Genomic DNA, 17,619 nt, shown 5'->3' with positions numbered 1-17,619 from the left:
TACTTGGGTGATACGAGTCTTTGCTTAATATTGTAGGGACTCATTTAATTTCTCGACATCCCCCTCCGGTAGTCGGCTACTTTAGAAAGTCTGTTTTAAATATCCTGTCATAGAATTTCAATTTGCCTTGTGATGTGGCCATTTGAATTATTGTTAATGAGAAACGCAGCTTTATAAACTCAACTAATATTAAAGGTCCCTCTGTTGTTCATCAATATATTATAGGTCTCAGTTATATTCAAAACATGTCTCTGAAGGAGAAGCGTGTGGTGCAGTGGATAGTGCGTTGGTGTTCGGATCAAGGGAGCACAGGTTCAAACCCCATTGCAGTCAGCATGTCGTTGTGTCCCTGGGCAAGACATTTCACCCCAAATTGCTCCTGTGGGGATTGTCTACAGTATTGAGTATGTAAGTCGCTTTGGATAAAAGCGTCTAACAAGTAACATGTTGGCTGGAAATACCAAACAGATCATGCATTGTAGCATCCCATAAACCCCTCTGTTTCAAAAGTGCTGATTCTGTCTGTTACTTTAGATGAAAATAAGGTCCCACGCCCCTCTGCGAAATATTTGGTTAAAGAACACAATGGTGCTCTAGGAGGAGATTCAGGTGATAAGGTGGCAGGTGTTACCTTGGTTGGTTATTGGCTAATGGTTACACAAGCCAAAAAAACGTTATGACATAAAGTGGCCAAAATCTGATCTGCTCATTTTTAGACAGGATTTTATATAAATGGATCAGGACAAAAAGAGAGCGAATCTTTTTGTCCTGAAACTTTCAGAATATCTTTACACAGAGGGGACACATGTTTATGTATAAAAGACATAAAGTGGCAGCCAAAGTCTTTATACTACTTAGTGTGGCCCAATCCCAAACCATGCCCTACACCAGTGGCGAGCCGTCAGGGCCCTCTAGTTCAGTGGTTCCCAACCTTTTTCTCCCAAGAGCCCCCCCCAAATGACTCATGTTTGAAGTTGCGCCCCCCCCCCCACACACAAGCGGGGCGCAACAGCGGTAATTCTAGTTTAAAAGTCTCAAAAATGCTACAACTATTGTCACAAACTGGATGAATGTGGAGTATTTTTGTTAAAGGAGGATTAAAGCGTAATTAAGGAGCACTGTTGGAGTGACTTTGATGGTTATTGGACTCAGGATTAATTCATTTGGATTCCCGCTGTATGAAGAAATTAAAGGAAGGCGCGGAAGTGGAAACAATTCACAAAGGGATTAAACTGTTTAAAACACATGCTCAAAGTAAGCCGGATTTTGCCGATGTGTTTATGTGGATTCAAAAGTCCTAAATAATCTACAAAATGGAGGAGACCGATCTGATCGGAGCAACTGTGACAAATAATCCAACTGAAACCGGCATGGACAATGACTATGTTTTAAAAATGCGCTTATTCAGAAAAGCCCGGTTTGGACACTTTACGCGCAGAAGAAACATTTCTATTAAAAAAAGAATTATACATTTCTGTCTTGTTATGCCTTTAATAGCTACTAACTTGAAGTAAAAAATATATATATATCTCTCTAGGGCTCTGGGTGGGCTTTATTTTCGCGGACTTTATGACAAGTTCCGCCCGCTGTGAGGTTTATACATGTGGTACAGTGACGCGTCCTAAAACCCGGAAGTATGCTGCGCTCGGGTTCCCTCGACAAAAAAGCAATGGAATTTCTCCATAGGATTTTGGAAAATAGCTCGAAATAAGGTCTGTGGAACGAACCTGTTAGATAAATACACGTTTTGTTCAGCCGGATAATATCCACATGTCTACCCTACTTTTATAATTTTCGAATCATAAATCTAATCGATAGATTTATGATCGTGTAGAGCCGATGAAAGGGAGTCAGAGGTTCAGTATGGAACTCCCCACTTTATTTACCATTAGCATGAAGACAAGGTAAGTACATCTGCTTGCTACTACATGTCAAGCTAGTATAACACGGTACCTTCCCTAACTGGTCCATGTTGCAACACACAATAATACCACGGTGAATTATGTCCACACAAGCCCCCCCAGAATTCACCCATAAACAAAGTTTGTGCGGTGAGGAGGAACGACTGGCCGGCCACCACGACTCCTGAGCACGGAAGCCGGGAAAGCAACCCCCGCAGGGGCGGTCGCCGGAAGAGGCCGAACTTGAACAATGGGTCCCAATTCGGTGACAGGGATCAAGGCCAGGGGGCGGCCCCGTCGCAGGAGGCCGTGCTAGCACCACCGGCTGGTCCAAATCCAAGTGGGCAGCCTTCACCCTGTCCACCGAGACGCACTCAGCCTTACCACCCAGGTCGACCACCAGTGTGTAAGGCACTATGTCATGAACGCAATAAATCTACCCTCGTAGGGGCGCGCTCATGTGATTGGCTTAGAAATGAGGAGACATCTGATTGGCTATAGATAGAAAAAATTACATGTACGAATCGGCTGACCGTCAGGGGAGTCTCAAAAAACCCACACACGAATGCAAAGTGATCCGTGCACAGAAAGCGGTTTGTGTTTGCAGGTGCAGAGGTTTTAAACGGAAAACAAATATGTGAGGATCAAAAATACATATGTAAAACTTTTTTCTGTATTTGGATTTTATTTACATGTATATGAAACGGAACACATTTGTGTGTGCATTGACAAATACAAGTGAGAATCCTTTTGCGGATCATGAAATACAAGTGTGAATCCTTCTGTGTGCATGTGTGTATATTATGAGACTGTTCTGAGCCCATATTAATGTGGCGGACCCTCCGCGCTAACGCGCAAACGGAGGTGTAGGGTGTGGTTTGGGATTGGGCCTTAGAATTACAAAACTCACAAGCCATTACAAAAAATTATAATTTTGAAGTTTATGCACCATTGATAAACTTGGTTACACCTCACATTGATGGCATCCATTTAGCAGGCCCAGTTTCAAAGTTAATTGTATGGATCAAGCATATAGTAACATGAGGATTAGTGAGGATTCTGAAGTGCAATGGTCAGTACCTTTAGCACGCTGATGGCCAGGTTTCTACCAGTGTATATGCGGCATATAAGTCGGCTATTTCTTACGATGTTTAATACATTCTCATCTGTTTGATTTATGTGATGCGTAGCAAGCAAGAAACTTCAAAACAAACCATGAAATCAAATCAAAAGGTTTTTATTTGTTTTTGCATTGAAATCTACATTCATATTAGTATGATGTAATTTGGTACAGTTAACACTGCAGATGTGTGGTTTGCAATCCTCCCTCTTTGTGCTGTGATACTTTCAAAGAACTGAATTCAAGCATCAGCTTATTAATTTGTTTCTAACTTAGGTTTACTGGCCCCTCATGTTGGAAGTTCGAAATGCGAAACAAGCAAGAGTAAAGAAAAAAAAAAAGGTAACAACAAAAAACGGAACAGACAAATGATAAACATATACAGTTTAACAACAGAGAGGATAAATATATATATTTCATAAAAGCACATTCGTATTAATAGATGCTTTGGAATGGAAACAGCAACAAAGAGGCTCACTGATCAACCACCGACTGTCCCACTTTCAGCATATTCCACTTATATATTATCTGAACAATTTCACTTGTGCCATCAATATGCATGAATACATGTCATTATAACCCACAACCTTCCCAAAAAATATAATAAATATGAAAAACAGGTGATTTGATTGGTCCATGAGGTAAAATGTAAAATTAAAAAAATAGAAAAAGGGGGGGAAAAAAAGCAAGAAAAAGTTCGAAATACTTGTTTGAAGTGTGTGAGAGGCTGGAAGAAATTAAATTAAGAAAGAAAAGATTGTGATTGCAGACAAGAAAGCATGATGTCCAATAAGGTTTCATTATCTTTTGCCAGAAAGAAACACTCGCACACACTGACTTTCACACATACTCACTCAACCATTCACACAGTAAAGCTCCATAATAAATCAGCTCCCCAGGTTGGAATCTTAATAAAGCCACTTGATGGATGATATTATTTTCATATTTACATTGAATTGGTGATTAATTGACAAAAAGAGCAAAACAAACCTACACAGAAAACTTTAGCAACCAGAATAAATCACTAAAGTCTCTTTTTATTCCTTCACTTTTTGATCTCCTCCTATGCACTGAAAAAGAATTGTCCAATGAACTAAGCGCTGAAGATGGTGGTGGTGGTGGGGGGGTACAGAGAGGGGTTAATAATGACAGTGATGCTGGAAAAGGCATGAAGTCACACAACTGTATCAGGCAGGTACACTCTTCTCTGAATCTGCTACAAGAAAAAGAGCACTTCAATAAAAGAGCCCCCGTCCGTTCGGACTACCCTGGTTTGAAATCAAACACACCGACCCCCTGTTGATGAGAGGTTTGGTGTGTGAGAGCATGCAGTTAGCTACATAGTATAGCCTGAGTGGGTAGGAATTAAAAGAGCACTTCAACAACAGACTGCCCGCTTAGGTTTATATGGGGCTCCAAAACAAGTTCAGCTCCTGTCAGAAGTTTGGGATGCAGATTTTAACATCAATCTGAGGAGTGTGTGTAGCAGTCACTGTAATGGTAGAAGCAGCACTAGTAGTGTTCAGCAGGCAAAGTACTTCTGGAGAAGAAATTGCTCAAAATCAAACCCAACTAACTGTTGAGCCCAAAAGGTAGCACTTCTAGTTTTAATATTATCATTAGATGTATTTTTGTTTGAAAATCCTCCGGATATTTTTAATCCTGCTTCTTCATCCGAGGCAGGATATATTTTCTTTGTCCGTTGGATGCTGTGTTTGGTTGTTACCAAGATTCATCAGCAACATTCAATATTTTTTGAGGCAACAAAGCTTAAAAACACTGTCGGCCGGCATGCTGAAAAATGTACAGTCACGTTCATTTTTTTTTTACCAGTCAGTGAAATGACCGGTTGTTTGCTAAAGTGCCAGGCACTAATGACAAACCTGCCAGCTACAGATGATTAGACCAGCATTTGTACAAGTGTGGGGGGTCATTAAATATTTGTATCTAAACCTATGACAGGATAACCAGCTGGGTATTTTTTTAAGTATTTGTATTATCTGATATCTTTTCTAGATTTTGTCTTCTTCGTGTGATTGACACTCGTTCTTCCCCTCCAGATGTGTGCAGCACCACTCAGGCAGTCGTACAGGTAGGCAGTGAGTTTAAGTACTACTGTATCACAATGTTTATTTTACTGGCTCTTTATGAACCAGTGAGGACATTTCTTTTCTACAGCCGGACATGAGGCCAACGGTCTTTTTCCTTGACTGTAGAAATAGAAGAAAGTAAGTAAGGAAGAAGGGAGTGAAGGGAATGGTAGAGAGGACGCCTCTCAGAGGCTCCGGCCCCCTAAGGCCCAATGTGGGCTCAGTCCTGTCCAATGTGGCCCAGTCCAACCTGTCTGGTTAGGCAAAATCCAGCCAGTCTGATCTGGTCTAGCTGGAAACCAGACCAGGGTTTTAGAAGAGTGACTTGAATCCCTGGTTCTCAAACTCTGACCAGGCGTCGTTCAATTCCATGAAGATCATCTTAGCGTAATGTTCGTAAGGCTTGTCTGTCGCCTGCCGAGAGAGAGAATACATTCGCCAATCAATAAAGAACAGTTAAAGCTGGGCTAGGCACTTTAATATTATTTAATAACTTTTGGCATACGGTAAGACGTGGTGTGAGAGAAAACTACACTTCTGTAACTCCTCTTGGGTCTCTTTTCTGGTTTGAATAATTTCAGCACATGAAGAGAGACTTTAGCCAATTTCAGAGAAAGAGCAGGAGAGAACATTTGTATACACTCTTGTACAAATTAACGGAGGAATATCGTGCAGGAAAATATGCAAATCCAGAATTGGCAACAACTGAATACATTGCAAAGCATCCCAAAAAGGAAGACTGACTTACTTAAAATTTCCAGGATTTAAGAGAGGATATTTTAGCCTTCTGCTGCCAGTAGCCAAAGGCTCGAGACAGCTCTCTATAACTCACTCTGCAACTTTTTTTATTTTCTCATCTATGAATTTAAACACTTTGCTGACATTGTAGACAGCCAGAGCCAATCACAGTATCTCATCTCAAGGGGCTTTACAAGCCCACTGTAAGAGCCATTTAGGCACATTATTTATGGTAAATATTTATGTTTTGGTGAGCTAATTGCATATTCTTTTAAGTTAACTCTAACTAGCTGAATAGCTATGAATTATAATTATACTGTTTTTTTTTTTAATGGACTGCTCTAGTTTTATGTTTTGTTATTATTTATAGAAAGCAGAACTTGATAAAAAGCAGTGCGCATTCTCGAGTTTAAAAATTACGCTGCCGGCGTGACACAGCAGGTCGGAAAAAGTGTTTGACCGCACACATCCGCACGCCCGTTATTTAAATGGCAAATGTTGCAAGTCGGTAGTGGGCCGCCTACTGATCAATTTAACTTTTGTATAAAGCACTTGAATGGAACGATGCAAGGTATTTGGATTTCTTCAATTTACGCGAGTCAATACTCAAATTCGCCTCGTAGACTAAGTGGCCTTTGAACATTCTATTATGCATAATCGGCCACTACACCCACAGATGTTGGAAAGGGGTTAAGACGGAGATAGGAGTGGTGCAGGATGAGGATGTATTTTCATATTTTTACAACTTTTTGGTATTTTCTAAAAACGGCCTACCCTGGGGTATCACATGAATTACAACATAATGAAAAGTTATTGTGAAATATTTGCCCAATGATAAAAAACAGTATCCAATGTTGCCTTGTCAGTGTCTGGAAGGGGGTTAGTTTAAATGCCAATAAATGCATAAGCAGCATTTCTTTACTGTACCTTATCTGGATGGACAATCAGCACAGCCTTCCTGTAGAACTTCTTCACCTGGTCAGGGGTCACCAGTTCAGCCATGCCCACCGGCTTCCAGCGGGTCTCCCCCTCCCACAGCACCGTGTGAAGAGTGGACAGCAGCGCCCGGATGTTCCGCTCCTTCCCCTCGATCCAGTCCAAGATCTGCAGCACGACAACAAAAACAAACCGTTACCACTTTACCAGGAAAACACAAACATTTTAGAATTTGGTTGGAATAATATGTGTTTTCAGGGGTTTGTATGTCTTTCACATGTGTGTTTAAATTGTCACCTGTAATTTGAGTGGATCGATGTCTTTAGTGAGCTCCTGCCTTCTCATTTCAGCGATTGTCCTTGGTCCCTTCCTATCAGGCCTAGAGGCAAAACCCTGAGTGGACAGCAGGTCTTCAAAATCGTCCTCCTTTACCTTGGGCTTGGCGCCTGCGTTAAAACACAGAACATAGGTTTTACATTTTTTTTGAGAACGTTATCTCAATTGCCAAAAACAATTCAGACCATAGAATTAATGCAATATTTGACCTAAATAATTACAAATGACAGGTTCCTTTCTGCTCCATAGCTTCTCTTGGATAACTGGATTTAAACTTGCACTGTACATTTAACATTTATATTCAAGTTAATGTTTAATAATCCATTCCTTGCCCAATTAATGTATATATAATATCCTGCTTTATATTTTGTTACTGTACATTTGTATTTCCACATATATATTCTCCACATTTTAATTTGTATTGCTATTTGAGATGTTTACATTTTGGATTGTTTATTTCTAGTCTTTTAATTTCTCTTATGTACAATGCCGTGTCTTTTTATGCTGCTGCAACACAAACATAACCCAAATTGGGATCAATAAAGTACTTCTTATCTTATCTCTTGAATTCACTTCCTTTTTCAGTAGATAGTGAATTCCAGTGCTCACAACTAATCACATTTATTTATTTCACTTTGCTGAGAAAAACTATTTGCGTGATAATTGTAGAAAGAACTCAATTCAAATTATCAATAGCCTTTCTTACCAAATCCAAGCCCGCGAACTCCTCTGTCCTCCCTCCCACCAATGACACTGGAGAAGTTGAGGTTGTAGTTGGGTTTGGCGGACTGTGGTCCTGCGGGCTGAGAGGCAGAGGGGGCTTTGGGGGCAGAACCAGGTCCAGATCCAGCCATCCAGGATTTGCTCTGGGCTGTGGGGGGTCTGCCAGCCTGCCAGGGCTGGGCTTGAGATTTAGCAGAGGGGGGAGGAGCCTTTGAGTTAAATGAAGGCCCCGGAATATTACTGCTGGATGAACCTGCAAGTAACACAGAAGGATGATAGTAAATGATTAAAAAAGGTAAACAAGGTCATGTTTTCCACTGTTAGCAATACTGAGCGGTATCATCATTACAGGCGATTAGATATCTGACCGAGTCTCTCACCTGGTAGACTGGTGCCAAGGTTTCCTAGGTCAGCAAAAGGATCAAAGGTCTGGGACTTGGCCTTCGACATGGGTGCCCCACCAGAAGCTACAGACACAACAACATGGGAGGTATTATTTATTAGCTTATTTGACCTGCCCCTTGTTCAAAATATATAATTAAATGTAAATCAATGTCAAAGACTAACAGTTACATTACCAAAAACACTATCAAATGTCAACACAACAATCTTGTGTACCTTCAGCAACAACGGTTGCCTGACATCTTCATACTTTCACGTTTGTATTTCTTTATACATTTTCTTAAACCTAAAGATGTTCTTACTGCCATTTAAATAGTTTGGTAATGAATTCCACAATTTAACACCAGCTACAGAGATACACATCTGCTTTAAACTGATGCTCATCCACTGAAGTTAAAACCATTTATTTTTGTATGTTTTCTGGCAGTATTCTTTTTTTTGCTTTATGCATAAGTAAAGAAGTCTGTCTTTAAATTTGAACAGCCTCGTCTCAATAAACATTGTATTGGTGTGTTCTAAGGGGGGGGCGGGGTGCATTATGAAAATTCTCACTGCTTTTTTCTAGAGTGTCAATAAAGGTTTTCAATTACTAATAATTGTTTTGTTTTAAAATGTTCCATATGGTCTACACAGAATACACCAAACTCAAAATGCTCAGTTAATCTTGAGTCTCTTCAAAAGGCTCCTCCACACACCATTGTTGGTGTAGATGGGTTTGCTAGCGGTGGCGCTCATGTTAGTGGTGGAGCCCGCCGCCCAGCTGTCCCACCCACCCAGCAGGTCTGGTTGACTGGCCGATGATGTCATCTTAGGGACATCCTTCACTAGCTTATCTGTAAATAAAAAGATCAAAAGTATCACCAATTGAGATTCTGTTGCATGTTTCTATTTCCTGTTGCCAAATGAGGAACAATGAGACGGCAACATTCGATTTTGTGGAAACTAGGGACATTTTTGTCCAGGAAAACTAAGAAAAAAACCATAGGTTTGTTGCTGGAGAGTTTTAATTTAAAAAGTAATGTCATTTATATTTAGAAAAGAGAAGCATATGTTCATTTGCAAATAATAATCGAAACTAGTTTGTTTTTTCCCTTTAAGTATTTGGAGCTATGCAGCTCCGTCCACAGAATAGTGGTAGAGCTTTTGCTTTGAAACAGAAACATTAAGGGTTGAGTAGAAAATAAATATTTACTTAATTCCATGTCTGTGACATCATCTGAAAATAAATCAATTCAATTGAAGTAATGTTGTTGGTATGATGTCAATACAATATTAAAAATCCTTTTCATTGTCATACAGAAAAAAGGCGGACCTTTTATCTCTACAAGAGACGCAGCCTGTACACAAGCCACTCATATAGGCATATTAGCCTGTGTGTGTAAATCATATCTCCTCCAAGCAGACATAACGCTGAGTGATGTCCCAGTAGTACTCACTGAGGTTGAAGAGGCTTGTGTTAGATGCAGGAGTGGGGTTACTGTGAGCTGAACCATCAGAGCCCAACAGGTCTCCAAACAGGTCCGGCCCAGAGGCCTGCCGAGAGGAGCCCACAGTGGGGCCCACCCCGGAGCCAGAGCCCATCCCAAACGGATCAAACAGGTCGCCCATTGCTGCAGCGAGGTAGGAGGAAATAATGATGCATTAAAGATGGCCGTGAAGTTTTTTTAAACAATGCAGCAAGCAAATATAAAGCCTCCTGTTGGGAAAATACTGAATGTACTCCTTCAATAACTGTAGCTGTGTACGTAACCGGATGTATGATTACATAGAAGAAGCTCATGAGACACTGTGTTGAATAGGGATGGGTATCGTTAAGGTTTTAACGGTACTACTACTTTTATCGATACCGCTTATCGGTCCGGTCTTTTAACGGTACTTTTGGAGAAAAAAATAAGATAAACTAACTAAACAAATTGTGAACAAAACTAACATTGCTTTTTATTTAAATTAAATACATAATATTTCACATCAAAAGAAACAACAATGTTTTAACAAATCGTCTTAAATAATGTGATGACAGAACTGTAAACAGAATAGCTGAAACTTTAACATAATAAATAACTCAGTTACCTCTAATCATTAACCCATGTTTGTATCATGTAGTTAACTCTGTGTGTTGCTGCTAGCATACAGAACACCTGACGTGGAAACGTTACTCGTGGATGGAGCTACAGAGCTGCTAGAAAGACAGTTGAACCCGGTGCATTTCTCCGTCTGGATGTGGAGCACTTTTGCTAAATGTTTAGACACATTGCTCGTGTTACCGCCTTTACATGCTAAACTCTTATTGCACTTTTGGCAACGAGCATCGAGACGGGTAAAGTTTAACCACACCTCGGAGCGCATTCTCTCCGCCATCTCCTCCGTGTGTGTGTAGCAGCTGCTTGTGTATAAACTGCCCCGCCCCCTCGCAAGCAGGCGGGGGAGAGAGATCTCTCGTCTGGATTGGAAAGATCGAAAATACTAAAAATAATCATAGACGCATTTTGTAGTGTTATTTCATATTAGAAACGGAGTTGGCGACACTAAAACTGCAATATAATGTTTGTGTAGCAATAATACATATGACATATTTTTTAGATGTCTCCAGTACCGATGCAAAAGACCGCTAACGTCGGAGCTTAACGGTACCACGGTCTTTAATAATTCAGGCCCGGGGCCCGTTTAATACCGGGGCTCGGTACCTATCCCTAGTGTTGAACATACGATAGCTATGTTCCAACGATTAAACATGATGATTCAGCCCCTAGGGAGATAGGCATATGACTGGCATGTTTATTGCTTACGTGGGCCTTAGCTAATCTAAACTAAACATTGAATACGGCTTTGAACCGGTATTCTGCATCTTGTGACAGTGAAACACCCTCTCTTGTATATAAGCATGTGAAGGACACTGTTCTGGGAACTAGTTGTATCATATGCTCTGTATGTGATGACTACTTCCATTCTTGCAGGGGTAATAAATACATGTATCCTGATATTGAAGCTCAAGCCGGTGACGAGTATTTTTCTAACACCTCCACCCTTACATTTAGAGTCTGATGTGTTCCCACTGGCTGGCCCGCTGAAGAACAAGTCTTCCTGCACTGCTGCTGTCTGACCAGCAGGGGGCGCAAACAGGTCGTTGAGGAGGTCACTGTTACTGGATGCTGCTTTCATTCCCCCCTGGACTCCTGGAGGAGGAGCAGAGGAGGATGTGGAGGAGGTGGAGGACATGGAGGGGCCAGAGTTCAAACCCAAGAGGTCAGCTGTGTCATCAATGGTAGATTCTTGGGCTGCAGGAGGGGAGCTCTGGGGGGAGGAAAGGACACAAAGACAGAAATGAATGAGATGTTTGTAGAAATTACGCATTTGGGCTGTACTTCATAGCAGTCACACTGTACCTGGAAGTCAGCATCAAACAGAGGTTCACTGGGGTCCCGTGACAGAGGCTCCGCCCCAGGGGCAGAGTAAGAATAGGACTCTCCTTCTGACTGATCACTCAGGTCCTCCTCCTCATTCATGTACCCCCCCCCTTGAATGTCTGAGGCATCCTGATGGCCACCCACATCTACAAATACAAGAAGAGTGTCAATTATTAGGTGGGACAGTCATTGAGAGGTTAAGAGGTCAGGGAATGTTTTATGTTTAAATCCAGTATGAGAAAATTAGGGCAGGACACAAAAAATAGCACTGTCTCCTTATTCAGAATAGATGATAATAGTTACAGTACCAGGGCAAAAGGGGAAAATGTAGGTCATTTTGCCAAAGTTCACAAGATAAAATATATATGCAATTATGACGAGAACAAAAGCACATTACCTTCCCAATCCAGTGTCTGGAAGAAGTTGTTGGCATTGCTATCAGTGCTGGCAGGTGACTCTACTTCTGTTGGGTTTATGCCTTCTGGAGTCTGAGCCGGCTGTGGCGACTCAGAGTCATAAAAAGCAGAAGAGCCGGGCTGACGAGGCAGCTCAGGCTTACCTGTGAGGATTACAATGTAATGGTTAGGTTACATGTGAATTACAAAAAGAACATACTTTGGAGAAAAACAGAAGGATGTCTGATATCAAGTGAACTGAGAAGCCGATGGATAAAAGAAATGTAAAAAGAAAACTAACAATCCTAATCCAAAAGCCCTTTTCTTGTAAAGCAATGCCACTTACCAAATTTGCTGAGGATCTCCTGCTGCTCATCTCGAGAGGAAAACAGGATTTTGGGGTTCAGGCCCTTGGTCTGAAAGTCCTCCCAGGGAGGGGTCTTGGCGTTGGGTCTGTCTCTGGGCTCCACCTCGACGTCCAAATTGACCTGGAACAAGTCTGGGTACTTTTCCTGGATATCACAGGCATCCAGGTCATACCTGCCAGGTGAAAAGGTAGTTTGGAAACAGGAAGTTATTAGAAAAAGAACATGTCAAGAGGTAAATAAAAAATAAAAGACTTGATATTATTGTTCAAGAAACAAGACATGTGAAGCTTGAACTACAAGGATCTTGTTTAGTCAAAAAGTACTGCATCTCTCAAACTGTTGTACATACTTGTTAAATTTGACAGTGGTTGCGTTTCTGGGGACAAAGCCTGTGTGGAACTGGATCTGAAACATCTTCATGGATGCCAACTGAAACACAAACATTAGAGAGTTTAAACTTAGTTTTTTGTGAAGAATGCAAAATGATTATATTATATATATTATATAATCCCTCTTCACCATTACATATGACCCTCTATAAATGTGTGGCTGCATTGACCCTGGGTTAGGGAAGTTTATAGGCGTCAACAAACTGTATATAATGTGGCAGGGTGCCAGAACCTAAGTACGCATCCAGGTGGAAGTTAGGCAAACGCTGGACACAGTGCTGACAAATACACATTTAGCAAGAGGAAATGGCAAGTGGACCAAAGTTGTTACTAAATGACCTGCTGTTGAGCACCCTGTTCATCCTCCCAGGGAGGAAGGGCCAACTTTGAAAGTTGTGTTTACAAAGTGCAACTTACAAATCATACTCCATGTGCATTTACGCTTGTCGTTGTGCATGTACCTTGGCCTGTAGACGTCCTCCTAGCGTAGATCTAGCATGGTAGATCACCACCAGTACGTCTCCTTGGACTGTCACATTGAGGGGAATCTCCGCTTTTCCATCCTCCATCTTGAAATCCCTGGAAAGAGCAAAAATATCACAGATGTCATAAATAATGGAAATGATTTACTCCTCTAAGAAAGTATTATTCTGTTAGTGAATGGACTTACTTCATCTTGTCGTACTCCTGCGATGTGGTGAGGACTCTCTCGTCTCCAACATAGACTTCGCAGAAGGGCCTGCACCCGTTTCGCTGCTTGTTGAACAGCGGCATTGGTGTCATGACGATGGAGTGAATGGTTATGGGCTTGCTGTGAGGGACAATGGGCTCCTCTGCCATCATGTCACACATATACTCAATATACCTGCAACAATCAAAGACAAAATCAGGATCCTGTGCTTTAAGCTTAAAAAAGGAATAACTTGGGTTCTGGTCGGGATCTCTGCCATGACTCTACCTCTTGTGTGAGGGTGCTATGCCGGGGGGGCAGCGCTTCATCGAGAACATGTAGACGGCCGCCTCAGCTGTGGTGAAAAGGCGACAGAAACACAGGAAGGAGCAGACTGCCACTGCTGATGCTGCCCTGCCATCCTACAGAAACAAAGATGGGGGATGACATTTAAATGTATTCAAGCTGCCCTTACCATGTATTTACATCTGAGCATGTTGGACATCTTAACTCATCTCAACTTACCAGGCAGTGTACTATACAGATGTTCCTCTGGTCTTGTTTGAGCCATAGATGCATGTTCTTACACACACTGTAGAGACTGCGCAGGTTGGGGGCACGGCGCACCTGCCAGTTACACTCTGAAACCTACACACACAGATAAAGACACACACCTGAATACAACAGGGATATTGTAAAGCTGCACAAAACGTAAACAAGGGCAAATACCGCTAATAAAAACCTCTATATTAGAGTGCCAAAAAGACGACACCACTGCTGACACTGTGACTGTTAAGAGTAAACAAGTAAGCATTAGGGGTGGGGGAAATAATCAATACAGCATAGTATTGCGATACTTTGCCTGGTGATATTGTATCAATACACGGACGCCAAGTATCGATATTTTATTATAAAAACTATTCATATTGCAAATCAAAATGAAAGTTTTTGGTAACAATTGCTTTTTCAATCCACTAGCTGGTGCTGAGCCTTTTCCTGTGTGGTCATGGCCATGGGCGAAGTCAGTGGGATTGGCAGGAAGTTAGTCAAAACAAAGATATAAATATACGCAATATATCGTATTGCAATACTTAGTATATCGTAGAATCGCAATACTATCGTATCTTGGCTTAAGTATCGCGATAGTATTGTAACGTGGGGAGCCTGGTGATTCCCACCGCTAGTAAGCATCTATTGGCATGCATACACAAACGTACCCTGTTGTGGAACCGAGAAGGCCGGTATGATCGTTTGGAGAGGTTGTAGACAGCATAGTGGCCAGCATGACGGGAATCCAGGAACAGACGGACGTCCTCGATGTTGTTCTTTATCGCCGACTCTACCCCCTCTGCTGGGAAGGACATGACTACAAAGAGAAATATGTGTAACCAATAAATCAAAGGTTTATCCCCTTCATCAAAAATGTTAAAGAGAAGCCAAGATATTTCCTGACATGGCTTTTATTCAAGCCATATCTGAATGAAACCTCTAAAATCATGTACATCATGTAATACAGAATAATGTCTAGATGACATAACAGGGGATTAAAGAAGGTACAAGTAGGTTTTATAGAGGGTCAAATGCATACCTGCTATTCTGGAGGTGATGTAGGAAATATCAAGGTCCCCTTTGGCATAGCTGGAAGAGAAATGACAAGTGCACTAATAAAAAGAGTACGTGTACAACATGGTCGGGAGGAAAACTATCTACAAGAAATAAAGTGGACTAATATCCACCACACTGCAGAAAGGAAGTGCTGTATTAAGATACACTTATATACAATTGATAAATAACAAAAGCCACAATGTTGCAGGGTGGAGATGGTCCTATATGATGCCTTAAAGAGCATCCACACAATAAATAAATTAAAAATAACCCAGTTTATCTGTCCTTTATGTAGATTATACACATCTGCCAGTTGCATGTGAATATGCTGAAGAGGACCAATACTGCCAATAGCTCCTTTTGTTTTAGTATTATTGGTAGTTCATTGACGAATAAATTAGGCTACAGTTGGTTTTACAGCAAATTAAATCATATTGTACGACAAAAGCAAAAAGCAACATGATTCCCACCAAATATTAAAATTGAGCATAAGCAAAATAAATAAATCTATATGAGTTGATGACACTCAATGATATGGTATCAGGACAGACATGAGACGCTGGTTAGGACATACCTATAGCTGAAACATGGTGATTTAGTAAGCAGTGAGTTATATTAAAACATCTAAACTACCATACTCTCGTTCTTTCAAACAACCATTCATATACGCAAATATTTAAACATCCTAAGGTGCTTTCGAGCACATAGATCAACTAAATACCAAACAAAAAACGATCCACATTTTCAGTCGACTCAAGCACTCAAAAGCCATGTGTGGCGAGTGCATGAAGAGGTAGCAATTGATCAGAGACATACAAGCAGGTAGCTTAAAATCAATAAATACATGTTTAAAATAGTGTACATTTATGGATACACATTTCAGCTGACAGTCATTTCAATATGGTTAAGATATAAAGCTCAAAGTAATCAATAAACCGTAGCAACAGTTTTTGAAGTAATAGATTATTGATGAAATGGGAAGTAATGGTTCAAAAGTAAGCTAGAGTTAGCCAAGTTAGCCAAAGTAACTGATTAATGGTTTGAATAGATAGCTCAAGCTAATGGGAAACAATTGAAAATTGTTAACTAAAATGAAAGATAAATGGTGCCCATAGTTGACTAATGTAATAGTTTATTTGAAATAAATGGAGGAGTCAGGGAATGTTACTTGTAGCTAAAAGGGCTAGGCTATGAATAGTATAGTATATGAATATATATATATATATATATATATAGTATATGAATAGGGCTGCTTATTTTAGGTCATGATGCCTCCCTCGCTACGGCACCAGCTCTTTGATTCGTTTCGTGTGATTGACTGGCCCATTATTTCCCTGTACCATGCACAGGGAATATGGTTTGCTTGTTTTCTCATTCGCTGATATCATTTTCTAATCATATGATCATTCCATTCACTCCAAATGATTCTCACCTGTCCATTCACATCAGGCGTTGCATTCATTCAATTATCTATTATTAATGTGTTATGTTAGGATCAGCAAGCTGCGATGGCGGACATGGCACAGCAAAAAGGCTTAGTAATGATGTATTCTTTCCTCTAAATCAAACACACACTACGGGAGCACACAGAGCAACGCATGAGTTGACCCACGTCACCGACCCATATTTACCTTGGGTTGCTAGGTGATGGACACATAGTGGGACCATGAAGGATTGGGACAGAGAAAAGAAACAACAAAATAAACAAAACGACCAAACAAATGGAACAAACCGATGGTGGAATAACCAAATGAAACATCAAACTTTGATGGATATGGAGAGAGAGAGGCTATTTAAAGGAACACTTTGCTTATTCTCAATATTTGCTGCATTACTCCCACTTTTAATCTTTTGTAAAGATTTGGTTAAAAGCGTACAACTGAAAATGAAATATGAATAAATAAACATTGATTTTTAGAAAAGGGTATACAGGTGGGTGCACCTTACCTTGCTACTGACTGGATGACCTTAGAGGAGGTGTCCTTGATGTTGGTCAGGAAGCGCTCGGTTCCTCCCTTTAAGATGTCAAAGAGGCCGCTGCCCGCCTGGTCAGGATCGTATATGCCTAAAGGCATCATGGGGGGGGGGGAAAGAGAGAATTCTGAATACAATAGATTTGCAGATGTGTCAAAGCACTGACAGTGGGTTCATCGAGGTCGCAGTTTAACCAACAAAGACAAAAACATTGTGTATAATTGGAAGTTTAAAATCTTTAAATTGTTATCACCGAATGGACTTAAATATTTTAGCAAAGCCAAGCTATAAATAACGTAAAATACATATTCTATAAATGTATATGTGGGTACAATGTATCAATTCCCACGCTCATGATACACGTGTTTTTTAGAAGAGGGTCAAAAGGATTGTTTGTTTTACTTTCAAATGCATTGTTTGTAAATGCATTGGATGAAATCGGTTGCCGTCAGCTGGGGTGAAGCTGTGGGATGTTGATGTACAACAGGGGTGCCCAATACGTCGATCGCGATTGACCGGTCGATCGCAAAGGTAGTGTGGGTAGATTGCATGGCATTGCAAAAGAAAA

General features: G+C 40.8%; 1 protein-coding gene across 2 annotated transcripts in view; it reads right to left on the bottom strand.

Annotated features, from left to right (window-relative positions):
• Positions 1-3,122: 3,122 nt before the first annotated feature.
• Positions 3,123-17,619, bottom strand: part of gak (cyclin G associated kinase) — a 30,036-nt gene continuing 15,539 nt past the window's right edge. The window contains exons 11-30 of one of the 2 annotated variants that reach the window (XM_034236680.1): positions 17,025-17,142; positions 16,709-16,717; positions 15,061-15,110; positions 14,690-14,838; positions 13,998-14,120; positions 13,761-13,894; positions 13,473-13,667; positions 13,264-13,381; positions 12,763-12,842; positions 12,392-12,585; positions 12,048-12,209; positions 11,630-11,796; positions 11,276-11,537; positions 9,683-9,856; positions 8,942-9,079; positions 8,225-8,311; positions 7,828-8,097; positions 7,083-7,231; positions 6,777-6,953; positions 3,123-5,525 (exon numbers count right to left, since the gene is read on the bottom strand). In XM_034236680.1, coding sequence (XP_034092571.1) covers positions 5,424-5,525; positions 6,777-6,953; positions 7,083-7,231; positions 7,828-8,097; positions 8,225-8,311; positions 8,942-9,079; positions 9,683-9,856; positions 11,276-11,537; positions 11,630-11,796; positions 12,048-12,209; positions 12,392-12,585; positions 12,763-12,842; positions 13,264-13,381; positions 13,473-13,667; positions 13,761-13,894; positions 13,998-14,120; positions 14,690-14,838; positions 15,061-15,110; positions 16,709-16,717; positions 17,025-17,142 — 2,858 coding nt within the window. In that variant the 3' untranslated portion in view covers positions 3,123-5,423. The remainder of the gene's footprint in view (positions 5,526-6,776; positions 6,954-7,082; positions 7,232-7,827; positions 8,098-8,224; positions 8,312-8,941; positions 9,080-9,682; positions 9,857-11,275; positions 11,538-11,629; positions 11,797-12,047; positions 12,210-12,391; positions 12,586-12,762; positions 12,843-13,263; positions 13,382-13,472; positions 13,668-13,760; positions 13,895-13,997; positions 14,121-14,689; positions 14,839-15,060; positions 15,111-16,708; positions 16,718-17,024; positions 17,143-17,619) is intronic. The other variant, XM_034236687.1, reaches the window with a different exon arrangement.

Source organism: Gymnodraco acuticeps, unplaced genomic scaffold, assembly GCF_902827175.1.
Source record: "Gymnodraco acuticeps unplaced genomic scaffold, fGymAcu1.1, whole genome shotgun sequence".
In the NCBI taxonomy this organism is placed as follows: Eukaryota; Metazoa; Chordata; class Actinopteri; order Perciformes; family Bathydraconidae; genus Gymnodraco; species Gymnodraco acuticeps.
The sequence above is the reverse complement of the archived record's forward strand: the minus strand, read 5'-3'. Positions and strand labels throughout refer to the sequence as shown.